This window comes from Acomys minous, assembly GCF_964271855.1.
Source record: "Acomys minous genome assembly, chromosome: 10".
Lineage (NCBI taxonomy): Eukaryota > Metazoa > Chordata > Mammalia > Rodentia > Muridae > Acomys > Acomys minous.
This window is the reverse complement of record NC_140491.1, coordinates 65,401,303-65,428,901: the sequence shown is the minus strand read 5'-3', so window position 1 is coordinate 65,428,901 and position 27,599 is coordinate 65,401,303. Positions and strand designations below refer to the sequence as shown.

The following is a 27,599-nucleotide window of genomic DNA, read 5'->3' as shown; positions in this document are numbered from 1 at the left end:
ATGGTTGAAGGAAGGTGAGACAACACGATGTTCTAAGGGGAGGTGAGACAGTCTACCCTACAGGAAAGCTTCTTAAGTGCCAAAGGAAATAACTCAACATAGCTTCAGGAAACTGCCCCAAACTGACCAAGATCACCAGGTCTCTCCTTCCCCATGGATGTATCTAAATAGTAAGGACTGTTGAAAGACTTACACAAGCCAGACTACCTTGAAGACTCTCAGAAAAATCCCAGCTTCCTGGAAGAAGTAGAAAGCGTCTGAGCCAACCGGAAGAGACAGAAACTCATGCAGCTGCTGGGAAGGGGCTCACAGTAACTAAACTACCTGCGAAGGACGGCCTCTGTTCTTCCTGTTAGGCAGCCTGTAAGTTGTGTAGTATGTTCCAGATTTCCCAGATTTGTTAGCTGCCACCCATGCTGTGGTGAGCTTTGGTGATGCAGATGTCTTTGGGTTATTTCTGCTCCTGTAAGTAACCCTTCATCCATAGTCCTGTAAGAAAGCCCATAAAAAACTCATTGTACTTTGCTCAGTCATCAGTTCCTTATCTTAAGTGAATACACATTTGTTCACATTCTCCAAGAAACAGTGTCACACACAAAAAGGGAAGGGGGAAGAAGTATAATTATATTTTAACAAGCAAACAATCAAACAAAAAACCCTCCCTTTATAACGCAATGCCACATTTGGCCAGTAGATGGCACTATAGATATTCCAAGAAACGGAGGAGAGGCATTCGTATGATTACTATGCTGCCAAGGAAACAAACTCATTTTAGATCAGCACATGAGAAAAACAGAAACCCCAAAAGTTTTAGAAAGTGGGACATTAAAATATCAAATCCTACTTGCCTCTTAATGTAAGCCTGCACATTCAGCCCACTTGTTTCCTAACATAGTTTATGTTAGGAAGTAGGAAGGTATGTATTTGGCACAGAGTAAAATAAAACATGAAAATAGTTCTTGACTCGCAACTCCACGGTCCCCAAAGACCACAAAATAGAGTGGTGAATGAGTGTGCAAGCAGCATTTTGAAGAATGAATGAATGTGCAACCAAAATAGCTCACTGTACTTAACAGTACCACTACGGGACATAGTTTAAAAAGTCACAGGTGCTTTAATAAATAAATGCCTGTCTGTAAACAAAAATGGCACCACAGTTATCAAAAATATGGTAGACAGCACTTTGCCATAGTTAAGCACTCTACTGTGTGTAGTTGCTGCTATGTTCTGACAAGTGATGGCCTTTGGTATACAAGGAGTGACTTCGCATGCCTTTTGAGGTAAAGCAGTAGAGAGCCCATAGGATGCTGAACCGCCCTTCTATGTGAGATTTCAGGGACTGAGTCTTCAAGGTCCTGTCAATGAAAATTGAGGCCACCTGAGAAAGGAAAGTATGTGTTAATGGAAAAAATGCATCTATAAAACGATAAAACTAAAGAGAAAATTTCAAACGTCTTTCACAGTTTAGTTGGTGATGTTAGGATGGAGAAACAGACTCTTGTAAGGATTAGGAGTTGGATTCCCCCCCCCTCCACTCTTCAGGCCCACTTTCAGGACTTTTCTATGGTAACAGACTTACACTCATGTACACATAGCCTCAAACGGTCCAAGATGAACTTCAGCTTTTGAATTTCTTAATCATATTAAACTATGTAAATCCTCTATGTTGTAGTTATGTTTGGGCATTTGCAACAAAAGTCAATAGGACACAGGTAATCAGATGCAGGTTGCAGGAAGTGTGGGCATCTGTGCACATCTGCTCCCTGCTTTCTCTGTACTTAGGAAACAATATCTGAAGTGTACTGAGAGACTGCCCCAGGGATAATGTGCATTATATTTGATGAACAAGAAGATAAGGCTATCACTCCCTTAAGTAATCACCTGTATCGGTACATGGATGGTACATAGGATCATACATAGAAAGCTAATGCCAAATTTACAAAAACCCTGCCTGGTTTGATGAAGATGCGCATTAGTTAGCACCTCAAGAAGCTTCTGCACTGCCTTGCCAGGCCCTGTGAATGCTGGGCTTTCACAGCCTGCCTGCACGTGCCTTCCTTCATCTCTAGGGTCTCTTTGGAGTCTAACAAATGACATCTACTGTGAAAGTGGTCATGCTGGTGCCCTTTAGCATCCAAGGGCACCAAGAGTGATGTGAGTGTGGCTACCAAATGGAGGACAGCTGTAGCCTCACTATGGTGAATATTTCAGTTTGCGTTTGGGCCTTGAACACAGACGTGGCACGAGACTTGCTAACTCCTCCACTTATGTCCCAATATATTCAATAAGTTGCCTATCTCTCTCCTTAACAAGGTTTCTAGAACCAAGGATATAATGACATTTGGTTAAAACTCCAGGGTACCCACTCAATTTCATATGGAAAAGAAGATTTTTTTTTAAAAAAGGAAAAGAGGGAAGAAGGTGGGAGAGGCAAATAAAAACAATGTTTCTGATTAAAACCATCAATACTTAATTTCACCCTCAGAGACATTCAAAGGCCCCGATGACTCTAACTGTGCAGTGAGGGTTAATATTTAATACAACATAGCATTATACTAGATTAAGTCTTGACTTAAAATATTGGATTTCTCAAGAATCATGGGACTCAAAAGGATTTTAGTTAAGAATGGTACCAAAGTGTTCACCAGCCTTTCACTGTCAAACCATAAGAAGCCAGAGGCTCCTTGAAAAGGCCTTTGTCCTTGAGGGAAGTTACCTTGCTTCTTAAATCCCAGCCTTCACTTATCTGAGGCTCTACATTAGCATTAAGTCACGCCATTCTCCTGACCTCTCAACTCTTTGAAAATTATTGCAAGATTGAAGCTTCAGGCTTGGTAAATTGGAATCACTTTTCCTGGTAATGATATACATGCCATAGCTTTTTTAGCATTTCTCTGCATTTCTTATTAGCTAGAGGTGCAGTCCTTCCACACATTTATAATTGCCAGAGAGTTGAATTATAAAGGATCATTCTTTGTAGATCTCACTGACTTCAATCAAGTTGCGTACATGTTCATGTCTCGTAAGATGACCAAAATGGAGTCATACAACCTTTACAGTCTGTTTCTTTAAATGCAACATGAGAAAGTTGCATAATATTTAATATCCATTACAACTCTGAAATTCCAGCTTGCATATTATTTTTCTGTCACATTCTGGTATTGATACTAATAAAGAGTAAATGATAAGAAAGTAAGTATGGAGGAAAAGTACACAAACAAAAACCGTAGCCACCCAGAATAAGCTTTGAGCTTATTCATTCACATCAGAAAATTCAAAAGATCTAAACAGAATCATGTGGTGGTAAAATCGGGTTAGGTCAGCTTTCTACTACTAGTTGATATAAAAATATTGCTCTTACTCTCCCAAAACTGGGACAAATATTCTTAAAATGATAACTCAATGATATGATACTCAAGTCATTAGATTAATGATAAGACACAGAAAATGGTTATTTTAAAAAAACCTTCTAATTTGTCAGGAAAAAAATAAATATCCAAACATTAAGTTTAATGTACAAATCCTAGGCAAAGTTGCTGAACACACATCTCTTTGGTACTTGTGCTCACTTAACATGAGGCCAAGCTACCTCCTCCTCCAGGAGGTACATAAATCTTTTTGCCCTTTGATGTTGTTTTGAGCATCTCCCCCAGGTTATACCTAAACTCTTAGCTTGGAATTCCAGATCTCTATCATCTCTAGCCTACAAAACATTTTTCTTCTTCTTGCATTCTTCTCAGCACATTCCTTCCACCCACTCAACTCTTCTTATTTATACCTCAGCGGAGCTCTCTGAAGTCATTTCACTTTGCCTTTGCCCACACTTCTCTCCCCTGTCCCTCTGTGGCCTCGCCGTTTTCAGTGTACGCTAAGCTTGGTCACTGTTGGAGGCTAAGTAAACTAATATTTCATGGCTTCCACGAAGCACTGGTGTTAAAATGATCCTTCCTTGCACCAACGGTGCTAAGCAGCTTCTTTTTCTTTCTGTACCGACTACTGTGCTTTGTTTAGTGTCTATGCCGTGGTAAAACTACGAGCCTTTGAGGAACAGTCACAACGTGAAAACTTATTCTACCTTTCCACCTCTCCTTTTCTTCCTCCCTTTCTTCTTATTTTCCATTCTCACTCCCCACCACATTCCTTTCTTCCTGTCTTTAAGTTTCTCATAATTTATAAAGTAAGTTTGGGAATCTAGGAAATAATCAATAGTCACTTTATAAATAAACATTGAAATATCAAAATCGATAGCACAAACTCTGGGGTTTCTTTTCTATACACTTCTCTTATGGCCTATACGTGCCAGTTTGGAATTCTAATCTTAATCCAACATATCATTTGTGAGAATCCATAGTTTGAAAACACACATGCAACTATAGATTCTGCTTTTAAAGTCGATTCTAAGAAATATAAATAAAGTAAGAGATTGTATTATCACTTGTTTAATTTCTTCTTTTTTTAATAGCCATTCTTTGGTTGAGGACATCTATGCATTTTCCAGATTTTTGATATTGTTAATAAAGCAGCTATGAACATTAAAAAAATACCCTTAGAAACAGTCTGTAGTACAAGATTACAAGTTAAGTTAAGAAAGGACCTCAAAGCTAGGTATGGTAGAATGCCTTTAATCCCAGGAGTACGGAGGCAGAGGCAGGTGGATCTCTATGAGTTCGAAGCCAGCCTGGTCTGCAAATTGAGTTCTAGGACAGCCAGGACTGTTACACAGAGAAACGCTGTCTCAAAAACAGCAAAAACATCAATGATGAAAAGAAAGGACCAGGTGACTCGGCCAGATCCAGGCAGACAATGAGTGACGTCACATGGGGGCTGCATCTGGCTAATGTTTGGCTTCCTACCCTTGCAGCTTCATTTCTTCAAAAAGGAGTTTATTTGTTTTTATGCAATAAGTTCCATTAAGTCCATTATATTTTATAATTGTTTATAAATAAAATAAAAACCTACCCCTAAACTCAAAGCCAAGAAACTGAAAAATTCTTTTCATTTTAAAACTTACCTTATTTATTCTTCTAAGTTGCTTTAAAAATCGCAGGGGAATTGTGCAACTCCCTGGAATAATGTTCTTTCTTTTTTAAATTTTATTTATTTTATGTATATGATTACTCTATTTGCATGTCAGAAGAGGGCATCAGATCACATTATAGATGGTTATGAACCACCATGTGGTTGCTGGGAATTGAACTCAGGGCCTCTGGAACTCAGGACCAGTGCTCTTAACCTCTGAGCCAACTCTCCAGCCCATGTTCTTTGTTTTATGCACCACAATCTTAGCACATCCACTGAGGGGACAAGCAGGACTTTGTCCTCTTCTTGTAAATCCTCCTGCTTTGCCTCAGGCCCCAGACTGCTAAAGGAATTCACAAACCACCTTTATTTCTGTTTTATAATTCAGGATGCTAGAAATACAACTTTATTGCTCACCCCCAGGCCCACTCTCTTATCCTAAATTGCAACCCAAACTGCTCTTTGTGTGTGTGTGTGTGTGTGTGTGTGTGTGTGTGTGTGTGTGTGTGTGTGTATTTTCGGGGGCAGGGTGGCCGTCAGTTACAGCTCTACTTCCTTGTCTCCACAATTTGTTTCCTTTGGTAAAGAGCTATTTTTCTTTAGACGTCAGGACTCCGGCTGTTTTGGATGTCTAGCCTCACTAGATCTTAGGTTTTCCATACGCTCAAGAATGAACCATCATGGCACGTACTTAGATTCCCCCCCATTGGCCACTGTGGCTTTAACTTTTCCACCTAGTTTTAAAGGTTAAGCACCCCCCAAAGGAGACTTATTAACACAGAGGCTGAGGCTAAGAGCTGAGCTTTGCAGCCTTGCCTGGCCTCCAAAACTGCCTTCTATAAGCCTATGGTTTTCTCCTCTCCCTGAGCCCAGGGAAGCTGTTACAATGTCCCAGTTCACAGTTCTGTCGGACTCCTATAAACTCCTGGTGTCCACATCATTCCCAAGCATCCTTGGTTCCTTTACTCACTGTCTTGCCAGTGACACAGTTTGAGCTCCGCCTGGGCTCCCTTAAGTAACCAACTCAGAAATCCTTCTTAGCCCTTCCGGCGGCAATACCAATACTTCTTGCCAAACTCCAGCTAGGTAGGTTCTCCTGAGACTGTGGCTCAGCCCCTTTTCCTTTCATAAGACACCCCCACCCATGCCTCAGCCCTCGCGCCTCCCCACGACTCTGAGTAACCTTCTTCACAAATTTCCTGAGAGCAGTCACTGGGCATTCTTCTTGCCTCCTTCTGCCTCCCTAGTCCAGCGCCAGAGTCACTCTGCGCCTTGCGCGCTAGGTACAGCTAACAGCCGCTAAGCTGGGCGGGGCGCTCAGGTCTGAGCGGAACTCTTCGCGCTCCTCCTGAGCGACAGCCTCTGGGTGTCCGTGGTCCAGCGCAGTAGCGATCCTGGTTCCGCGGACCCGCAAATCCTCAGGCCACCAGCCGCTCACCCCAGAAGCAGGTGCAAACAGAGAGAGTGTACTGGAGCCCTGCAGCTAGGCGGCTTTCCTCTCATTCAAAAGAGGACTCTCCTGCTGGCCTCTCTGCCCACTGGCCGCTGGGTCCGGAGCATCCTTAACCATCAGCGCGAAGTGGAGATGCAGGAGAGGCTGAAGAGGGAGCTCAGCTCCTGAGACTGCGCCAGCTGGCACCATGCGCTTGTGGCCTCTGCCTCTCATCGTGGTCCCTGGCTTGCTACAGCTGGTGAGTGCGCGGTCTGTGGTGCTGCACAGGTGCCGGGATAGTTTAAGTGGGAAATGCTCTTCCATAACGGACTTGGAAGCTAAGGTGCTCCCAAGCATCTCAGGCCGTGACTCAGATTGCTTTGCTATTGAGAGAGAGAGAGAGAGAGAGAGAGAGAGAGAGAGAGAGAGAGAGAGAGAGGAGTGGAAGGGGTTAGTGAGGGTTGGGGTGTACTGTTGCGGTAACGGTAACGTAAGAAGTATCTGGAAAAGAAATGCTAGGAAGATAGAGGCGTCCTGCCAGGTGTTCCTGTGGACCAGAGCTGATGGGCACGACCCTTTTGGGTTGAAAGACCTTCCTGCAGCCCAGAGATTGGGGCTTGGCGGCTCCGTTTTGCCCAGGTGACTGCTGCGAACACTTCTTCCAAAGCAGGGGTCCATTTTAGATAAAGCTTGATTTTAGGGGCAGCTGGATTTCACACAGTGTACCATCTAGCAGTGGGAACCGAAATGGCCTTTCTACCCGCTAGAGATGTAATACATAACTTTGACGGCCAACTTCGTGGGATCAGCAGCCAGCTGGATCCGGGGACCCACATCTCATTGCCTGAACCACTGTGACTGCTGAGCAAACTGTGGGGTGTTAAGAGATAGTTCAGGGTGCTGCTAGGGATACTCAGGCTGCCATTCAGGATCCCCTAGGTTTCAGTAAGGAGGGTGCACTTTATCTTTTCCTGGTTATTGTATTTAAGGTGGACCCAACGTAAAATCTTTTAAAAGTGACTTGATGCACAATAGCAGAAATGGGTTGCTGGCTTCTTCTGTCCCTACCAGGTTTCTCCTGGTCACTTGGTGCCAGGAGTAGTGAGAGTGACTGGCTTTTCCTTGATTCCAGGGGCTATTTAGTCCTGACACTTTAGGTTTTATTTGCTTGCCATGAGTTGTTAGAAACAAGGGCAACACTTGCAAGTGCTTGCAGAATAAAGACTGCTTCTCTTTCTTCGTCCTTTTAGAGGAAAGACCAAGTAACTTATTATATATATATATATATATATATATATATATATATATATATATATATATATATATATATATATCAAGATGTTACAGAGGCACTTTGCAAGTGGTGAGAGTGCAACGGACTCCGAAGGTGAGAGGGTTTAAGCAAAGACTTAATTCACCTGCACACCTTTGAATGAGAAAATTGTCCTTAGCATCAAGAAGAAATGTGGTATGGTCTTTGAATGGGCCACCACTTTAAAATAGAAGTTTTAGGCGTCCGAGATGTTTGCCTATGATCTCCAGTATCATATGCTCAAAAATTTATTCACAATTCCAATAAAAGTGGTCCAACGAAACAGCTCTTGTACCATGTGCAAAGGGAAAACCTTGGACGAATGGGCTGCTTAAGCGGATTCTTCAGTACAGCCTCGTGAATCTCAGCTGGTTAATTTTACATTAGGTCATCATGGACTGTATATGTGTTCCATAAGCACCGTGTTAGGTCTCCAAAGATGAGTAAATGTGTTTAGGGATGCTACGGGGGGACGGAGGGGAATGTTCTATCAGCACCAATACCGGAAATGTTAGCTCGCCCTTCTTCCACCAGGGAATGGGAAACACATATGGAAGGGATGACATATACCCCTCAAGAGCTGGACTCTAATATTACAACATAGGTTGACTGATTAGTTTTTTAAATTTGAATTCGAATTGGTTTTTGGATTGTACTGGTATTGTAATTTGTGTGTGTGTGTGTGTGTGTGTGTGTGTGTGTGTAGCACTTCATCATCGGAAGTGAATCTGGGAGCTGCAGCTCTGTGATAAGCACACAGTCCTTAGCTGCCATCCTCCAGGACAATAAAAGCCTGTTTAGAGTCTACACATTCTCTGAGCTGTTCCCAGGCACATACAAGCCAAGAATGATGCCAAGGGAAAGAAGAGCAGCTGAGCAGGGCAGAGCCACATAAAAACACTCCCAATCTCACTGTATAGCCCACCACGCAGAGTTCACAAAGTACATAAAAATTTGCTACTTGCATGGTTCATAGTTCTGTTATTCACAGATGATGTTGAACTTCTTAATTAAATCCTAAGAGCAAATAGATTTAAAATGTAAATAGACTTGAAATGTAGTATTTATTCTATAGGAATCATATGTCCTGGAAAGCCATGCCCTATGCAGAATGCAGGGTGTTTGACCAACACACATTTATATAGAGATATATTTTATAAAAGTTTTATATAGAGCCATGTAAAATTTGTTGGAGGGATAGACTTGGAGTTAGAATTAGACTTTTTTTTTTATTTAACTGACAGCCTAAGGAATATTCTTTAAAAATATTTTAAATGTGAATATTGAATTTCTTTGGGTACATTGACAATTACTTAAATGAAAATTCTCTGCTTAATGTGAAAACAGTTGTAAAAAGTTGGGTTTAAATAAGTATTCAATTACAGTATTTCTCAAATAGTGAAAATTCTCACTTATTTTATGAGAAATTTTAAAGATTAAATAAGTCGAGTTGATAAATGTTGCAGGAAGCCTATGGGAAAATGTGTCCATGCTCTCTACACCTTTGTGCAGTTTTCAGGGTCTGTAGTCAGTCTTTTTAGCTTGTTACTATACCTAATTAATGGAATTACTAGGGACATGGACCATCTGAATGCTCATTTTACAATTTTACATATATTTTTTATTGATATTCTTATTCAGTATAAGAAAAAGAAACACTGTTTCTTTTCTCTCACTTTATAAGGAAAATTAGCATGTGGAATTAATAGCATAATAAAAGGAATTGTTGTTTCATGACGTGACTCCACCAGACATCAAATTCTTACAGATTTGTTAGATAATTCTGGACTCACAAAAAGGATGATTTTAATTATCAGTAAAATGCAAGCTGGCATATAAATTGCATTTGAATAAATAAATAATCTAGTTTAATGTAAAATCTAGCAAAGTTTTAAAAACATGTGTGATTCCAAATTGTTTCTCTGCTCATTACATTATAACTAGGCAACTCCTAGAGTCCTATAAAATCAGAATACTTGAAGGATAATATTTTGTGCGTTCATGCTTATTATTGATATCACATCAGCTGTATTTATTAAGTTAATTTATAATTGTAATATTTATTTAGTGTGATTGTCTTACTCTTTCTTTTGTATTACCCAGAAGTGATAACTCATCACTGTCTTCCATTTATCAATCACAATTTCCCTCATACAGTTTGATCAATAAACATCAAAACGACATTTTCCAGTCTGGGATCAATAGTTATCTTTTGTCCAGATGACTGTGCAGAAAAAAAAATCATATCAAGCCTAAGATTTAGAGGGATCTTGGCTTTTAGACCAACTCTCCTTATGAGCACCATTAATTTGGTACTTTAAAAAATGTGCCCTTGTACCCCACTAAAAGTTGTGTCTCTCTGGACTATTTTGAGATTTTTCTATGTGATCCAGCTTTAATTAGCTGACTCCTTTTGTCAATTTAGTATGTTGTCTAAGAGATTTCAAACAGAAAAGAAAGTCTTCCTTACTCTTTGTTTTCTGCGTTCCCTCAATTTTCTCTTCTTTCCTTCCTTCCTTTGTTTCTTTCTTTTCTTGTCCGATAAGTGGTCAAGTTATATTGTAGCATAAAATGTGTAACTCTTGCAATCACATGAATGAAGAACCACTAGGCTTGTCATGTACAATATGATGTGTCAACATGCACCTTATAATGCACTGTCCAACATTCATGTATTAAATAGCTAATTAAGACACCATAAATGAGCAAGTTAGCTAGTGGTAACAATCAAAGATGAAAATAAACAAGTCACAGATCTGTGGCTTTTTAGGAAAGCTACAAAATTGTCGCTAATTGGTAGTAGATTCTGTAGCTGCGACATTGCTGGATAATATTTGAAAGAAGAATTATAGCTGTACACCTTGAAGCCAACAGCCAGGGGCTGTATCAGCATTTTTGTAAAGAAGCTCATTTTTATCTTATCCATAAGCGTTTTTGCCTGTTTTAAGCTGGTATTTAATATCTTGATTTTGAAATAGGTTATTTTGAAGCTTCTTTGAAAAGTCATTCTGAGTGATTCTGAATACTCATCTATGTGAGGTTACTTTTTAGGCATTGTTATTGTTACGATATATTATTCAACAAACTAATTTTTTGTATTGGTCTGGTCACTAAATTAACAGACAAATCTTACAGTTTTTATTTGTTGCAATTTAAAGTGTGTTATTCTAAATTTATTTTATTTATTGTACAAGATCATGTTTTTCAATTAGCATGTTTGTTATACAGTTGTATGATTTTTAATACATTTTTTATTTTCAATTGTACCAAACCAGGTATTGTCGTCATGTTTTTATGACGTTTACTCAGATTCTCTTTAAAAGTTTTATTATTGATGATATGGCCAATGATGAAGATCGTAACTCATTTTTTAAGTTTAAAATCCTGGCAAACAAAAAAGCAATCTATAATAACTTGTAGAATAAAATTTTATACTATAGAAAAAAATCTAACACATTACTGATAGAGAACTCCCACTTTATGTTACTTTAATTTGCGTGCATTTTAATATGGATCCACAAACATCTGTCTGGTTCACTAAGATGAGTGACGAACATCAGTATGAAAATGTTTCTTTGTAAACACACAATCTAAAATGAATGTTTTCTTATTTTAGTCTAAATGCTATGGGAGGAATTTTTTCCTAATCAGTTAGTTTAAGAAGTTGCAGTTAGTCTTTAATGACATTATTGTCACTCTTTTCTTTTTTAGACACATAGACCAGTGCTAAGAGAATAGAATGTTTTGTCAAGCCAAAGCACAATGACAACCGAACATCAGATTTGCATAAGTTTCTATGTTCACATATTTCAATAATTCATCACATTTTTTTCTGCCAATTAAGAGTGGGAGACATAAGATACTTTAAATATTTCCATTCCTGTTCTGAAAAGGACACTGGACACTGTGTCAAAAGACTTGAATTCTCCTTCCAAATCAATTAAACATTTAACAAACATTGCTACCTGTTTTTACCCAGATTTTGTACCAAGACTCTCACAAACGTTGCGGAACAGCATTAAACAACGGTTCCAGATGTAAGTGGGTGAGGAGGAGGAGGGGCTTGGGACGCTCACTGAACAGCTACAGAGACTCTCCTGTAAAAATGAAATTACCATGATAAAGAAAAAACAGCCATTTCTAAGATTTACTCTTAAGAATACCTTTTGAAAGTGATTCTCTTTTTTTCTTTTTTAACAACCAGATCTTCCTTGGTATGGTTCTGAACTCCTGTAATCCCGGCACTCAAAGGCAGATGGATCTCTGTGAGTGTGAGGCCAGCCTGGTCTACAACACAAGACCAGGACAGCCAAAGCTATACAGAGAAACCCTCTTTCAAACAATCACACAAAGAACCACATCTTTAGTTTTTGTACAATTTCACTACATCTTAGATACAAACATTGATTTAAGTAATGATTTACATGTAAATGAGACATACTTAGAAGTATATTTTAGAACTATTTGAGGCTGATGACTCCTCTATCTGCTTATGGAAAAAGGAAAATGTAGTCTAAGTGAAAGAAATGAACATTTATTAAGTATATGATTAGCAAAATCAACAAAATTTAAATTATAATAGTATTTTCAAGTGTTATATCATCTTAAAATTTTGAACTACTAACATTTACTCATTTATTTCATTTAAATAAAAAGTGAACTGACACTCAAATGCTGATTACTTAATTAAATAATTTGTGACTTAGAGTTTTACAACCAGAAAACTAGCCAATGGCTTCTGTGTGCCTCAGTAGAACACCTGCATTTAAATTGGAAATACCCTTAATTTCAAAAGACTTCAGAACTTTAAGTACAAATGTCACAAAATTTAAAAGGTAAGGCCAGCAACAATTCTAACATGATACCTTTCAAATGTGGAGAAAACACCAGCCTGTGTAACTCTAGGAAATAATTTTAGGAAAACTTTAGGAATAAGAAATATAAAAATTAATCTTGGGGTTTGCTTTTTTAGTGAATATCTTAAAAATAATTTAAAATTTTAAATAATTTAAAAATCCTGATATATAAAAATCAAATTTAAAAACACACCAGTTTATATTAAACATGTGCCATGTATAGTTATTCCCTCTAAACAATAAAATAAGAAACAACGTAGGTTAATGTAGAAATAACACATGTGCAATTTCTGCTTTTTTTTATGAGGAGCGTGATGTCTCTCCCAGATTTCTTCTCAGTTTGTTCCAGGTTTGACGGTGAAGGTGACCGATGTGTATAAACCGGCATATTTTGCATAGATCGATAAGTGAATGGAAAGTGAACTAAATCACTTTACATTTTGTAGTGACTGTAATATGTATTAACGAAATTTTGCATGTGAATAATCCAGGCCAGGGGTTGTTTGGAAGCACGTTAAAGAGATTGGCTGTTGAAATAGAAACGGAAGCAGAATTCAGAGGCGTGTTGCTCTTGAGATGACTCAGCAGTCCCGGCCTCAGTTTCTACGCCCATAGATCAGCACCCGTGTCCATTTGCTGCTCATCTTAACTTATTTTTTGCTGCCAATTCTTATTCAACATGTTCAAAGCCAAGCACGTATCTTTGAATCCGCCATTTTGACACGTGTGCTAACATGTCATGGTGTAATGGACTATACAGTTTGAAAAACTCTTTCATGTACTTTAGTTCATGGCCGTCTTCACAGTGACCCTAAAAACTGAGCAGGGTGGTGGGTGAGTCATCCGCTTAGTGGGTGAAGAAACAAAAGCGACAAATGTCCCACAGATACAAATGGCCGTGACGGATTTGTCTGCTAACTACAACTCTTGGTTCATGGGCACCGTCCATTTGCAGCCAATTGTGGGGTCCGTGACGAATGCCGTCTTTATAAAACACTCATAATTGAAACTCAGGAAAATGAAACTGAGGGGAATTTCTCTGAAAGACCCTGTTACTCACAGACGCCACACTAAACTGATTCTGACTCTTTTGTCCGGTAATAGGTGAAGGAAATCTTGAGATAACGTCAAACGAGTTAAATAAAACATGCGTACTCTTAGGAGCGTGTTCCTGAATCTCGAGTTCTAACTTGCCTTTGACTTTACCAAGTCTATTTCCTAATGATTTCTTATTTATATACAGTTTTCACATTTCATTGATGGCTGAGTAATGCGCTTCTAGTTAGGATCAACAGAGGATTTCAGAGCCCCTGACTTTAAGATAGGGACAGGTGGATAGCAAAAAGGACATGCGCAAAGGCAGCAGGAAGTCTGACATTCTGGGAGAGCTGAGGAGTAGCCGCTGGCCACGGGGCTGTCTGTAGAAAACCACACTTGTGCAGGATGTTAACAAATTTCGTTTTTCTGTTAGCGCACTACTATTTACTCTCCCTTTCTCAGTAGTTATGAAATCACATTTTATTATAAGTGTAACACATTTTTTTTTGATGCTTTGGAGACACAGTTTACAAAACTTCAGTCTGAATCCCAGGTAGCACTCCCTTTGTTTGGACCAGTAGTAGCTGGCAGATACCACAGAGTGGAAAGCCTAACTCTTTCGTCTGTAAAGCTCTGAAGTGTAAGAGATACTCAAGCTGTTTTTTTTTTTTTTTTTTTTTTTTTTTTTTTTTGCAGTAGCAGGCCAAAGCTGTCCTCTGGGGGGATTTGCCTGCAGCCACCCCCTCATTGGTGTTTTCTCATTTTCACATATGCACGTCCAGGGAAGTGTTTACTGGAGAAATCGCTTATACACAAGTGCTTGCCCTAGTGGCATCTGCTTCTGAGGAATCCAACCTAACGTTTTGTTTTAGTTTTTCTTTAATATTCAGAAAAATTTAAATACCCACTAATCTTGTCCCTGCTTAGGATAATTATGAATGTTATAATGATATTTTTCTAGATATTAATATGCATGTTTTATCACAATATAATGTATATCATGTTTTCCTACATGTCAGTATAATGCAGTGATAACTTTGGATTTTTTTCATATTATATAGAGCTATACTAGCTTTGAGAATTCATAGTATTCACAGCATTGTTTTACCAAAATGTATTTAAGCAATCCATAATTAATATTTAGAATTTTTATGTTTACAAAACATTTATAACTATATCTATAAAAAATTCTAAAAGTGAGGGTGCTGGCTTAATGCTGAAAATGAGTTGCTTGAATTTTCTTAAATACATTGTTTTTGTTTTTGTTTTTCAAGACAAGATTTCTCTGTGTAGCCTTGGCTGTCCTGGACTCACTTTGTAGACCAGACTGCCCTCGAACTCACAGTGATCCACCTACCTCTGCCTCCCAAGTGCTGGGATTAAAAACATTTTTTTCTAATGATTTTAACAGTATTTACTACTACTCACAATGTAAGCAAATGTCTATATTGATATCTTTTTGTAAATATAACAATCTCATTGTCTTAAATTTTATTACAATTATATGTGTGGGGGACATATACATGCCAGATGCAGTTCTTCCACCATGTCTATGTTGGTAATCAAACTGAGCTTGTCAAACTTTGCGGCAAACACATTTACCTTCTTCACATTTTGTCAATCCTTAAGTGTGCTGGGCATTGTGTATTAGGTGTGAGGGGGGAGTTTTATTGTGTGCACAGTCATTTTAAATATTCTATTTTCAGTTGAATTATTTATTATCTTTATATTTTACAATTTCTTTTTAATATTGCAGTGGAACAATTTTGCTTTGTTATTCTTGTATATTTTATACATTTAGACTGTTATGAATCATATTTATATATCTGATATTTTGGGACTATTTTCACTGTAATTTAAGAATTTTTAATAACTTTCTATATTAACTTTATATCTGTTGCATTTATATATCAAATTATTATTATTATTATTATTATTATTATTATTATTATTTTGTTTTTGTTTTTCAAGACAGGATTTCTCTGTGTTGCCTTGCCTGTCTTAGACTCACTTTGTAGACCAGACTGGCCTCAAAATCACAGAGATCCACCTGCCTCTGCCTCCCGAGTGCTGGGATTAAAGGCACACACCACCACGCCTGGCTAAATTAGTATTTTTAATAACTTATATTTTATTTTACTAGATTTTCTTTTTCAACAGGTCATATAATTTGCAAATAATCTTTTATTTGGGTCTTTCTATTGAACATTATGTTTTATTAAATTTAGTTTTCTTGCTACAAGAAGTAAGCCCTTAAATACTGTTGAATGAAAGTGAAAGTAGGCATTGTTCCCAGGTTTCCAAATTTAATGAATATATTGGTAAATATAAAAATTATTTTGAGTTTCTGAGACTTTATCAAGGTAAACATACATTTTTATAGGTCATATCAAAATGAATTTATTTCAGGAACACATAATAATTTGAGGTGCTAGCTAAATATTTTTTAATTTATTTAGATTACAACTCAATTGTAATCCCATCACTTATATCCTCCGGTTCCTCCCTCCCTCCCGCTTTCACCCTATTCCCCTTCCCTAGGTCTAAGTCCTAGGGGGACCTCCTCCCCCACTATATGGTCATAGGCTATCAAGTCTCATCTTGGTAGCCTGCTTATTCCTTCTTTGAGTGCCATCAGGCCTCCCCACCAAGGGGAAGTGGTCAAATATGAGGCACCAGAGTTCATATCAGAGTCAATTCCTGCTCTCCACATGACTGTGGAGAATGTCCTGTCCATTGGGTAGATCAGAGTAGGGGTTCAATGTTTACTATTGTATTGTCCTTGGTTAGTGCATTAGTTTGAGCAGACTCCCCTGGGCCCCGATCCACCCATCACGATGTTCTTCTTGTAGGATTCTAGGACCCTCTGGGTCCTTCTATTTCCCCATCTCCTATATTTCTCTTACCTAGAGTCTCAGTAGGATGTCCTCACATCTATCCCACTCTCCTGGTAAGTGAAGACTTTCATGGGACATGCCTTTTGGGCTAGTGACCAATTATAAGTGAGTATATACCATGTGAGTCTTTCTGATTCTGGGTTAATTCACTCAATCTGACCATTTCTAGTTCCATCCATTTGTCTTCAGATTTTGGGATTTCCTTGTTTTTAATAGCTGAGTAGTGTTCTATTAAATGTACCACCGTTTCTTTATTCATTCTTCAACTGAGGGGCACTTAGGCTGTTTCCAGGTTCTGGCTATTATGAAGAAGGCTGCTATGAACATGGTTGAGCACATGTCCTTGTTGTGTGGAGGAGCAGGACTCCGCAGCCCATGTTCTCGTAGCTTCTTGTTTTTTATTCTTCCACAAGAATGGACTCTGAAGCTCTTCTTATAGCACTTAAGTGACATTTCTTAGTTACAGAAGGAAATAGTGTGTCACGCTGTGGAAGATGTGGCAGCAGGCACAGATAACATGGCAGCAGGCTGGTTGGACTGATCAATATTTGGTACTTACTGCTCAGATCCCACGCAATTGATAACCTTGGCCAGGGAGTGGTGCCACTGTGAGTGGGTCTTCCTTCTTTGATTTGTGTAATAATCTCCACAGAAATGGCCCTTCCCATGGGTGATTTTGGACTTTCTCAAACCACCTCAGAGAGAGAGAAACAAAGTGAATATATTTATTCAGCTTTCATTGTGACAACTGTACAAATTGCAGTTGTTTTAGATGCATCTATCCTTATCCCTGTAATATCCATTTAAACTTAGAATCTGAAATTTCTTTTCAAATTCCCTTACAACAAACTGTTATTCTCCATCCTATGGCATTTTATCACTTCTGGTACATCTTCTGTGTGCCCTAATGTCAACACGAATATTTCACGAGCACAGAATCACCTTTGTTAAACTTTCTTTTGATTTACTATGACATTCCACTAAGAAGGAGATTGGGGTATGTATGTACGTATTTATGTATATACATATATATGTATGTATGTGTGTATGTATGTATGTATGTATTTACTTATTTAACAAGTCACTTTAAACTTGTCTCCCGAAGCATGGGAGAATAGGGAAATAGAAGGATCCAGAGGGTCCTAGAACCAGAAGAACATTATGAGGGGGCGGATCTGGGCCCAGGGGTCCTGCTCAAACTATGGCACCAGCCAAGGACAATACAGGCAGTAAACTTCGAACCTATACCCAGATCTAGCCAATGGACACGACATTCTCCACAGTTGAGTGGAGAATGGGGACTGACTTTCACACGAACTCTCGTGACCCATATTTGACCACGTCCCCTGGATGGGGAGGCCTGGTGGTATTCAGAGGAAGGATAGTAGGCTACCAAGAAGAGACTTGATACTTTATGATCATATAAAGGGGGAGAAGGACCCCCTTAGTCACAGTCATAGGGGAGGGGAGTAGGGGGAAAGCGAGAGGGAGGGAGAAATGAGAGGATACAAGGGATGGGATAACAATTGAGATGTAGTATGAATAAATTAATAAAATATTTTTTAAAACTTCTCTCCATGGATTTTCTAGACTTAAATATTTCAGCCAGGACTCATTGCACAGATAACTTTAGCTAGGCCTGTATACATAATGCTTTATGAATATTTCAGAATGGAATAAAGAACATGTTTTAGTATCAGATTGGCTTTCTTAGCATTGTTAGTCAACCTAATGAATCTCACTCTTTCTCCTTAAAAATATTAATGTGCAACATTTTCAAAGATTTATAGTAATTATATATGAAAGCATAACATACCTGATATTGCATTAACTTAACAAATGTCAATTCTTTTTTCCACATGTACTAGCAAAATTATTTTTCTGAAATCAATGAAAAATTGATTTTGACTAATATATACACAGAAGAAATTCATTTTAAGTGGTTGGCTCCTGGGAAATAGACAGAAATGAGGTATGTTGAGAACACAATACAAGGTTCAGATATATTAGTTATAAAACAACTAAATGATGAATAAAGGACAGCTAGTTTACTATTTATTCTCTTTATTAGATTCACATCTAGGCTGAGATAGCACTGTTGGTTAGGTTGTATGTTTTGTCTAAGAATGGTAGGAGTCTCTGAAGAGCAGTGCTACAAAACCAAGATAGTCTGTACTGTGTGGGCCTATTAAAGAACTTGCAATTTTCATGCCTACTGAAAATAAAAGGTACAAATAACTTCAGAGAAGACAGATTCTGACCTTCCATACAAGTCAGCATGGCCTCCTGCTCAGAAAGGGACATATACAACAAATATCACCAGAAACTTAAGAAAACTTTTAGAGAGAAAAATACCAATTCCAAAAAGGGGGGCAGGGGGAGGAAGGGAACAAGGAGAAGAAGGCACGATAACTCACTCCCAAGGACACCAATAATTCAAAGAGCTAGGCATACACTATAAAGTTTCAAATACTGTTCTCAAATGGTCACAGAATATTTTTATTGTAAACACAATATCGTGGCTATAAAGAAATATTAGATGGAGAACAAGAAATAATTGTTATAAATATGTAACTACCAGATAAAGATTCACATAGAAAACTAATAAGAATAGGGATAAAGGAAATGCCAGCCAACATGCTGGAAAATTCCCATGACCTGAAGTAAAACACACACACACAAAATGGAAACAGGAGTGTTAAATGACACAGACGCTAAAGCTAGAAAACCCAATGAAGATCCTGTGCAGAGATGACAGTAGTGATGCGGGAAAGAAGTAATAACCTTTCTGCCCAACTTGGCTTGAATATCCTGCATTCTACCCTAAGTTGTTCTATCCAAATCAGGTACAGATTGAAAGAAATCTATATACCCAGATCTCACTGCAAAATTACAATTAATATGAAGGAACAAGTCAGAATCAACACCCCCAACCTGTTTGTCCTGTAAAAAAAATGTTTGTAAATGACACTTACCATGGTGAACCCTAGGACACAGAATTGAAAAGAACAATCATAACTTCACCAAAGACATAAAAAAAAATTTCAAAGACCACACAAAGAAGTAAGTCAATGAACTCAGGGAAAATAATCACCCAGGTAATGCTAAAGAAAACCATACACATAAGAGGATGGAAATGATGAGAAAAATCCAAGAACTGACAGCATAATTCAATATTTTGAGAGAAAGGTTGAAGAGAACTCAAACTGAAATGAGCATAGAATTGAAACAACCAATAACCCAACTAGAAAATGCAATGGAAAGCCTTACAAGTAGGGGCGGAAGTCAAGCACAAGACAGATTATGAAGACACAAAGATAGAGTGTGTAATCTGGATTCGTCATCCCTATCATATATCAACTTACTCAGCACGCTAAGATCAATCAACCACCAGCAGCATCTTCCCCTAAACTGTCAACAAATCCATAGCCACTCATAATCGATGAATCAAAATAATCAGAGGCATATGCCAGTTAAAGTTTGAAGTATAGTTTCCACCGTGAACTTTCAATACTCACTGAGCTCCCAAGAGAGAGAGAGAGTTATTGGAGAGGTTTCAGTAGCTGAAAGTGCTGGTGAATTATAAAGCCTATTTTAGATACTTAAAAGATTCATCCTTTAGGGCTGGAGAGATGGCTCAGAGGTTAAGAACACTGGCTGTTCTTCTAAAGGTCCAGAGTTCAATTCCCAGCAACCACATGGCAGCTTATAATCATCTATATTGAGATCTGGTGCCCTCTTCTGGTGTGCAGGCATGCATGCATGCATGCATGCAGAATACTGCATAAAATAATAAATACTTTTTAAAAAGATTTATCCTTTTATTCCTGTTGCTCTAGAGTCACTTCTAGTACCAAAATCTGTATTAGTCATGGTTCTCCAGAATTACAGAACATATGGTCTCTGTCTCTGTCTCTGTCTCTGTCTCTGTCTCTCTCTCATATAAGTGTGTATATATATGAGACTTCTGGCTATACCTATACAAATTTCCAATATATATGGAATTTATTGCAATGAGATATAGGCTGCAACCCAACTAACTCAACAATGGCTAGCTGTAAGTGGAAAGTCCAAGAATCCTGTAGTTGCTCTTTCCGACGAGGCTGGGTGTCTCTGCTGGTCTTCTGTAAAAGCTGGAGTCTCAAAAGAATGGATATGCTGACAATGTTCCTTCTTCCATTGTCCTTATATAGCTTCTAGTAGATGGTTTAGTCCAAGATAAACATCAAAGACATATGTCATCCTCCCAAGATCCAGAGCAAAGGCACGTTTTGTTCTTGCCTCAACATCCGGATAAGAAGTGTGCTGTCCATCACTGCATTGTAGTTTATTCCAGATATAGTCAAGTTGACAACTGAGAATTGCTATCACAAAATGAAATGACTAAAGAATATGAAAAATTGTGGAAAAACAGAGAGTAGAAATACGCAGCAAGTTTTGATACAATAAAAAGATAACCCATTGAATTCTAGGAAGAGATGGAGGAGAAGAAGATCAGCTCAGTGGCGTAGTCCAGATCTTCAGGAAGATTACTGACGAAAATGTCCTCAAATTAAAGAAGACACACTCAGATAGGAACAAGAATCATATAAAACAGCCAATCAACAAGTCCAGAAGAAAAACTTCAGAAGCATATCATCATTAAAGCATTAACTAAGAAGGACAAAGATAAGGCTCCAACGTTAGTGTTGGGTGACTGTTCAGGCAGTAAACTGTCTCAGTCATTTTGTTTACTTTGGAAGCTGCTAACCTACACTGCTGGTTCACTCAGGAATTTAAGACTTATTCCTTCTCAAGTCTCTGAAGGGTGCTAAAGAACGGATGTTTTAGTTCTATAATCAAGTTTAGTTGGTTAAGGGATAAGATCTTTTTAGATAGAGATAAAGGAGTTAATAGAGATGAGATAGGAAAGATATTGAATTTCACTCAGAAATGTAGACCCAACAAGACAGGAAAGATGTTTACTTCAAGTTTCACAAATACAAATAGCCAAATCACTATGAATGTAACATTTATGGAACTCATGATTGTCACATGGTTCTCGCTGCTGTATGTAGTTTGTTTTATGCATGTAATAAAATAAATGTGTATGAAAAAAGCATTAACTATGTAGAACAACAAAATGGTATTGAAAGCTACATAAGAAAAAACAGGACATATAAAGAAAAACCAATAACAATGATGGTGGTAATATAATAATAATAATAATAATAATAATAACAATAACAACAATAATAATAACAACAATAACAATAACAATAATAATAATAACAATAACAACAACAACAATAATAACAATAATAATAATAACAACAACAACAATAATAATGACAATAACAATAACAACAATAATAATAATAACAACAATAATAATAACAATAACAACAACAACAACAACAATAATAATAACAACAATAACAATAATAATAATAATAACAACTACTGATTTCCTAAATGGAAACTTTGAAATACAAAATAGTTTGGAGAAATGAATTCCAAGCCTTAAAAGATCATGATGGCCAGCATGGACTAGTATACCCAGAAAAACTATCACCCATACTTAAAGGAAAAAGAAAAACTTTTTTGGTTATATGTATAGCCTAAATAAATTTAAAATTTATACCCAACAGACCAAACCTAAGGAAAATACAGAAAACAGTATTTCAGGTTGAAAAGAGCATAGCCAATAATTTTAGAAAGAAAACAACCAAAGCTATAATTTCTGAAAATGCAAGTAACACTGAGAACATAAAAACACAGCATCCAAATCAAGAGCGCAATGGCTGCAACTAACATACACCTTTCAATGATAACATTAAATATATATTTAAAAAAAACACCTCAGTTCTCCAGTCAAACAACAAGATGGCTGAATGGATCATGGAAATACATGGATAATACATCTCACTGTTTTCTACAATTAACACACATTAACTTTGAAGATAGACTCCTTCTTAGAATCAAATAATAGGGAAAATTGCTCCAATGAAATGTAAACAGAAAGCAAGCAGACATCACTATCTTAATAGTCTGCGAAACAGACTTGAAACTAAAGGTAATCACAAAAAATATAGAGGGTCACTTTATTCTAATGAATGGAACAATTAACCAAGTAAACATGGCACTGTTTTTCTATCCTAAATATACGTGTGCCAAACTTCTGTACAAGCATTTATGGAACTCCCTGATTTAAAGGCACAGATTACCATCAATACCTAATAATAACAGATGGTTTCAGTGCCTTCTCTTTTTGTGATAGACAGGTTATCTTTAAAACATTGGGATAGCATACATCAAATGGATTTAATGTATATCTACAGAAATTATACTCAAACACCAAATAATTTATTTTCTGTACAGTAGCACACACAATCTTCTCTTACCATACCCTGAGGAACAAAAAAATATTAACAGATTTAGGAAGACTAAGATAATTCCATGTATGCTATGTGACCATACTGCAAGAAAACAAAATCTACCACAAGCAAATCTCTGTAAGTATAAGGAGTCATAAAAATTAACTACTTATTACTAAATGATGAATGAGTCAAAAAGAAACCAAGAAAGAAAAATAATCCTAGAATTAGATGAAAATGAAATGATAATACAACAAAACCTCTCAGACAGATTAAAAATAGTCCCATGAGATAAAAATTTTAGCAGTAAGTGCCTATGTTAAAAAATAAGAACAATGCAAATAAATTGTTTAGTAATATAACTCAAAGACTGGGAAAAATAAGATCTCAATCCAAACTCAATAGAGAGCAAGAAAAAATAAAAATAAGATGAGGTCAATGAAATAGAAATGAAGGAAACAATACAAAAAATCAACTAATCTATGAGTTGCACTTTGAAATGTAAACATGATCAACAGACTCTTTGCTCAATTAGCAAAAAGAGAGAACTAAAATTAACATAATCAGAAATGAACAGGGAACCGTTACACAGACACTAAAATGTTTCAGAATATTATAAATGAATGGTTTAAAAATATGCCCTCCATCAAGTTGAAAATTTTATCGGAAATTAATGTATTTCCAGATTCAGCCAAACCACCAAAATTAACCCAAGAAGATCAGCAACTTAAATGGACCTTTAAGAAAAGAGGATATTGGCATTGTAATAAAAGGCCCGCTAAATAAAATAATTTCAGAATCAAATGGATTCACACAGAGTACTATTAAACTTATTTTTAGCAGATTTACATCCAAACCAGGGAAAGATATAAGACAAAAAGAAATCTAGAGATTGTTGCCCATGATGAACACAGGTTCAATAATATACAATAAAATACTTTCAAAGTGAATTCAGACATACAGCATGAAGATATATATCTTTGGACAAATCCATCACGTCCAAGTTAGCTTTGTCCTGAACTGTAATGTGCTTCTGCATACTGGTCTGCCTTTTGGTGGTGTCTGGGCGTCACCTTCAAGGGTTATAGCTCAGCAAAACTGCAACTTTTAGACCATCTTTGGTGAATCAGCTTGCAAAAGTTTATTCAGTGTGGATAGGGACTATAACCCTTGTGGAATAGAAGGGATTTTTAAGATAAATGCATTCCACTGGTTGTGGCTGACATGCTGTCCTTGCTCTATTTCCATCCAAGTGCCAGTTGTGTGACTAACTGTGACTACCCTGAGTGTTGGGGGGTCTGTGTCACCAGCCTACCTTCCTCAGGGCATGCATGCCCAGAATCAGGGAGAGAGCAGGTCTACTCCTACCAGTCTCAAGATGAGATTTTCAGTCTCAGGTTTGAGAATTTTTGGAGTTTGGGCAGGTCTCTGACCTCTCTCGCCCCATGCCTGTTGTCCCTAGTCACCTAGTCTGTGTGCCCCATAATGTAGGTATGGTTCAACATACATAAGTTCAACAAAAAGAATAATCCCTGTAAATGTACTGAAAGACAAAAATCACATGATCATCTCAATTGTTGCAGAAAGAGCCCTTGACAAAATCCAACAAGCCTTTATGACAATCATAGAGAGTAGGACTATGGAAAATTTACCTTAACATGATAAAAACTGTTTATAGGAAACCAACAGTCTGCATCATTGTAGAGAAAATTCGCTGAAATCAGTAATGAGACAGGAACGTCCACTATCACCATTCCTTTTCTGTCTTGGGCTCAACACACTAGTTGAGCAACCAGGAAATGAAGAAATTAAAGGAATAGAAAAAGGAGTTAAACTATACTTATCAACAAATAACAAGATATTGTAAATAAGAGATACCCAAAATTCTAAAAAAAAAAAAAAACTATGAGAAATAATAAACCATTTCATCAATGTGGAAGCATACAGCATCAACTTGCAAAAACCAATAGCTTTTCTTTTTTAAAAAATTTTATTAATTTATTCATATTACATATCAATGGTTATCCCCTCCCTTGTATCCTCCCAGTTCTCCCTCCCTCCCATTTTCCCCTTATTCCCCTCCCCTATGACTGTGACTGAGGGGGATTTCCTCCCCTTGTATATGCTCATAGGGTATCAAATCTCTTCTTGGTAACCTGCTGTCTTTCCTCTGAGTGCCATCAGGTCTCCCCATTCAGGGGACTTGGTCAAATATATATTAATTACAAACATATGGCAAAAGAGATCATGTATGCAATTCTCATTCACAATAACCTCAAAGAAAATAAATATATAAGAATAATATTAACCAATAAGTTGAAGACCTCTACAATTGAAATGTCAAATCTCTGAAGAAACTAGAAAATGGGCAGACAAAAATGCAAATGGTTTGTCAAGTCAATATTGTAAAAATGACCTTCTACCAATGATTATTTATAGATTCTATGTAATCCCAGACAAATCCTCATCTCATTTTTTCACAGAAATAGAAAACAAAACAGCAAACGAAAACCTCACAAAACCTCAAAACCTATTCTAAAACTCATATGGCAACACACAGGCCTTAGATAACTAAAGCCATGCTGGACAAAAAGAACAGTACTAGAGGAATTGCCACTCTGTGTCTGGAGATACATTATAGAGTGGTACTAAGGTCAATATGATCCTGGCACAAAACCAGACATGCACCGAAAATGAAGTCACATACATGAGTTTGTGTAACTACAGCCATCAACTATTCAACAAAGATTCCCCAAATACAAATTGATTATAAAACAGCATCTTCAGCAATGATGCTAGGAAAATGGATGTCCATGTATAGAAGAATTAAACTGGACCGATATATATTGCTTTGTTTATAACCTAACTCCAAATGAATGTAAGACCTAATGTGAAACATTGAAATTTCTAGGAGAAAATATGTCCAAGGCGGATCAATAACTTCAGCATAAAACCAGATACACTGAACTTGAAGTAGAAGAGAAAGTGTGGACTAGTGTTGACCTCACTGTGGCAGGATAAGACTTTCTGAACAGAGCATCATTAGCACAGGCATTAGGATTAACGAATGAACCATCAGTTAATGAGTGGACCTGAAAAGCTTCTATGTGACAGTGGGTACCATCATTCAGCCAAAGTAAGCACCCTACAGAATAGGAAAATATTTTTATCAGCTATATAGAACACAAAGCCTAACATCCAAAATATATAAGAACTAAAAATCTAGAGAACAGGAAAATTAATAACTGCAATTATAAAATAGGGTACAGGTCTAAACCGAAAATTCTTACTAGAGGAAGCTCAAATGGCTAAGAAACAAAAAAACTGTTCAGCATCTTTAGTCATCATGGACGTGCTGACCAAAATTACTAGGCGCTTTCATTATAAACTTGACAGAATGTAAACTAGTACAACCACTTTGGAAATCTATCTGGTGCTATCTCAGAAAACTGGGAATAGGGCTTCCTCAAGACCCAGCTATTCCACTCCTTGGAATATACCCAGAAGATGCTCCAGCATACAACAAGAAAATTTGCTCAACCATGTTCATAGCAGCCTTATTCATAATAGCCAGAACAAGGAAACAGCCTAAGTGTCCCTCAATAGAAGAATGGATAAAGAAACTGTGGTACATATACACTATGGAATACTATTCAGCTATTAAAAACAAGGAATTCCCAAAATTTGTGGATAAATGGATTGAGCTAGAAATGATCATAATGATGAGTTAACCCAGAAGCAGAAAGACTCAAATGGTATATACTCACTTATATCTGCATATTAGCCCAAGGGGCATGTCCCACGAAAGCCTTCACTTACCAGGAAACTAAGACAGAGGGGAGGACATTCTAGTGGGACTCTAGATGAGAGAAGCATGGGAGAATGGCAAAGTAGAAGGATCCAGAGGGTCCTAGAAGCCTACAAGTAGAACATTATGATAGGCAGATTTGGGCTCAGGGGTCCCGCTCAAACTAAGGCACCAGCCAAGGACCATACAGGCAGTAAACCTTAAACCCCTACCCAGATCTAGACAATGGACAGAACATTCTCCACAGTAGAGTGGAGAGTGGGATATTACTTTCTCACATACTCTGGTGCCTCACCTTTGACCATGTCCCCTGGACGGGGAGACCTGGTGGCACTCAGCGGAAGGACAGCAGGTTACCAAGAAGAGACTTGATACCCTATGAACATATACAGGGGGAGGAAATCCCCCTCAGTCACAGTCATAGGGGAGGGGAATAAGGGGAAAATGGGAGGGAGGGAAGATTGGGAGGATACAAGGGATGGGATAACCATTGAGATGTAACAAGAATAAATTAATAAAGGAGAAAAAAAAGTAAAAAAAAAAACTTGACAGAACGCAAAGATCAGTAGAACAAGTAACATTTCACGCTGAAGAGGGTGCGAAATAAGGGCAATACTCTTCTATTGCTGGTGGGAGTGCAAACTTGTACAACCACTATGAAAATCAGTGTGTCAGTTCCTCGCGAATCAATTTTTCTCAAAATCCAGCTATTCCATTCTTGGGTACATAAAGAACGCTACATTTTTCAGCCATGTTTATTCATAAAACTCATAGTAATCAGCTGTTCGATCCTCAGGACCAATTGAGATCCTCCAGAGTACAGGGACCCTCTTCCCTGGAAGGGAAGTCCTGGAGTTGGCTGCCCTGCTACGTGCTTTCTC

General features: G+C 37.6%; 1 protein-coding gene across 2 annotated transcripts in view; it reads left to right on the top strand.

Moving 5' to 3' along the window:
* Nucleotides 1-6,147: 6,147 nt before the first annotated feature.
* Nucleotides 6,148-27,599, top strand: part of NXPH2 (neurexophilin 2) — a 69,878-nt gene continuing 48,426 nt past the window's right edge. For both annotated transcript variants that reach the window (XM_084799772.1, XM_084799773.1), the window contains exon 1: nucleotides 6,148-6,710. In XM_084799772.1, coding sequence (XP_084655898.1) covers nucleotides 6,660-6,710 — 51 coding nt within the window. In that variant the 5' untranslated portion in view covers nucleotides 6,148-6,659. The remainder of the gene's footprint in view (nucleotides 6,711-27,599) is intronic.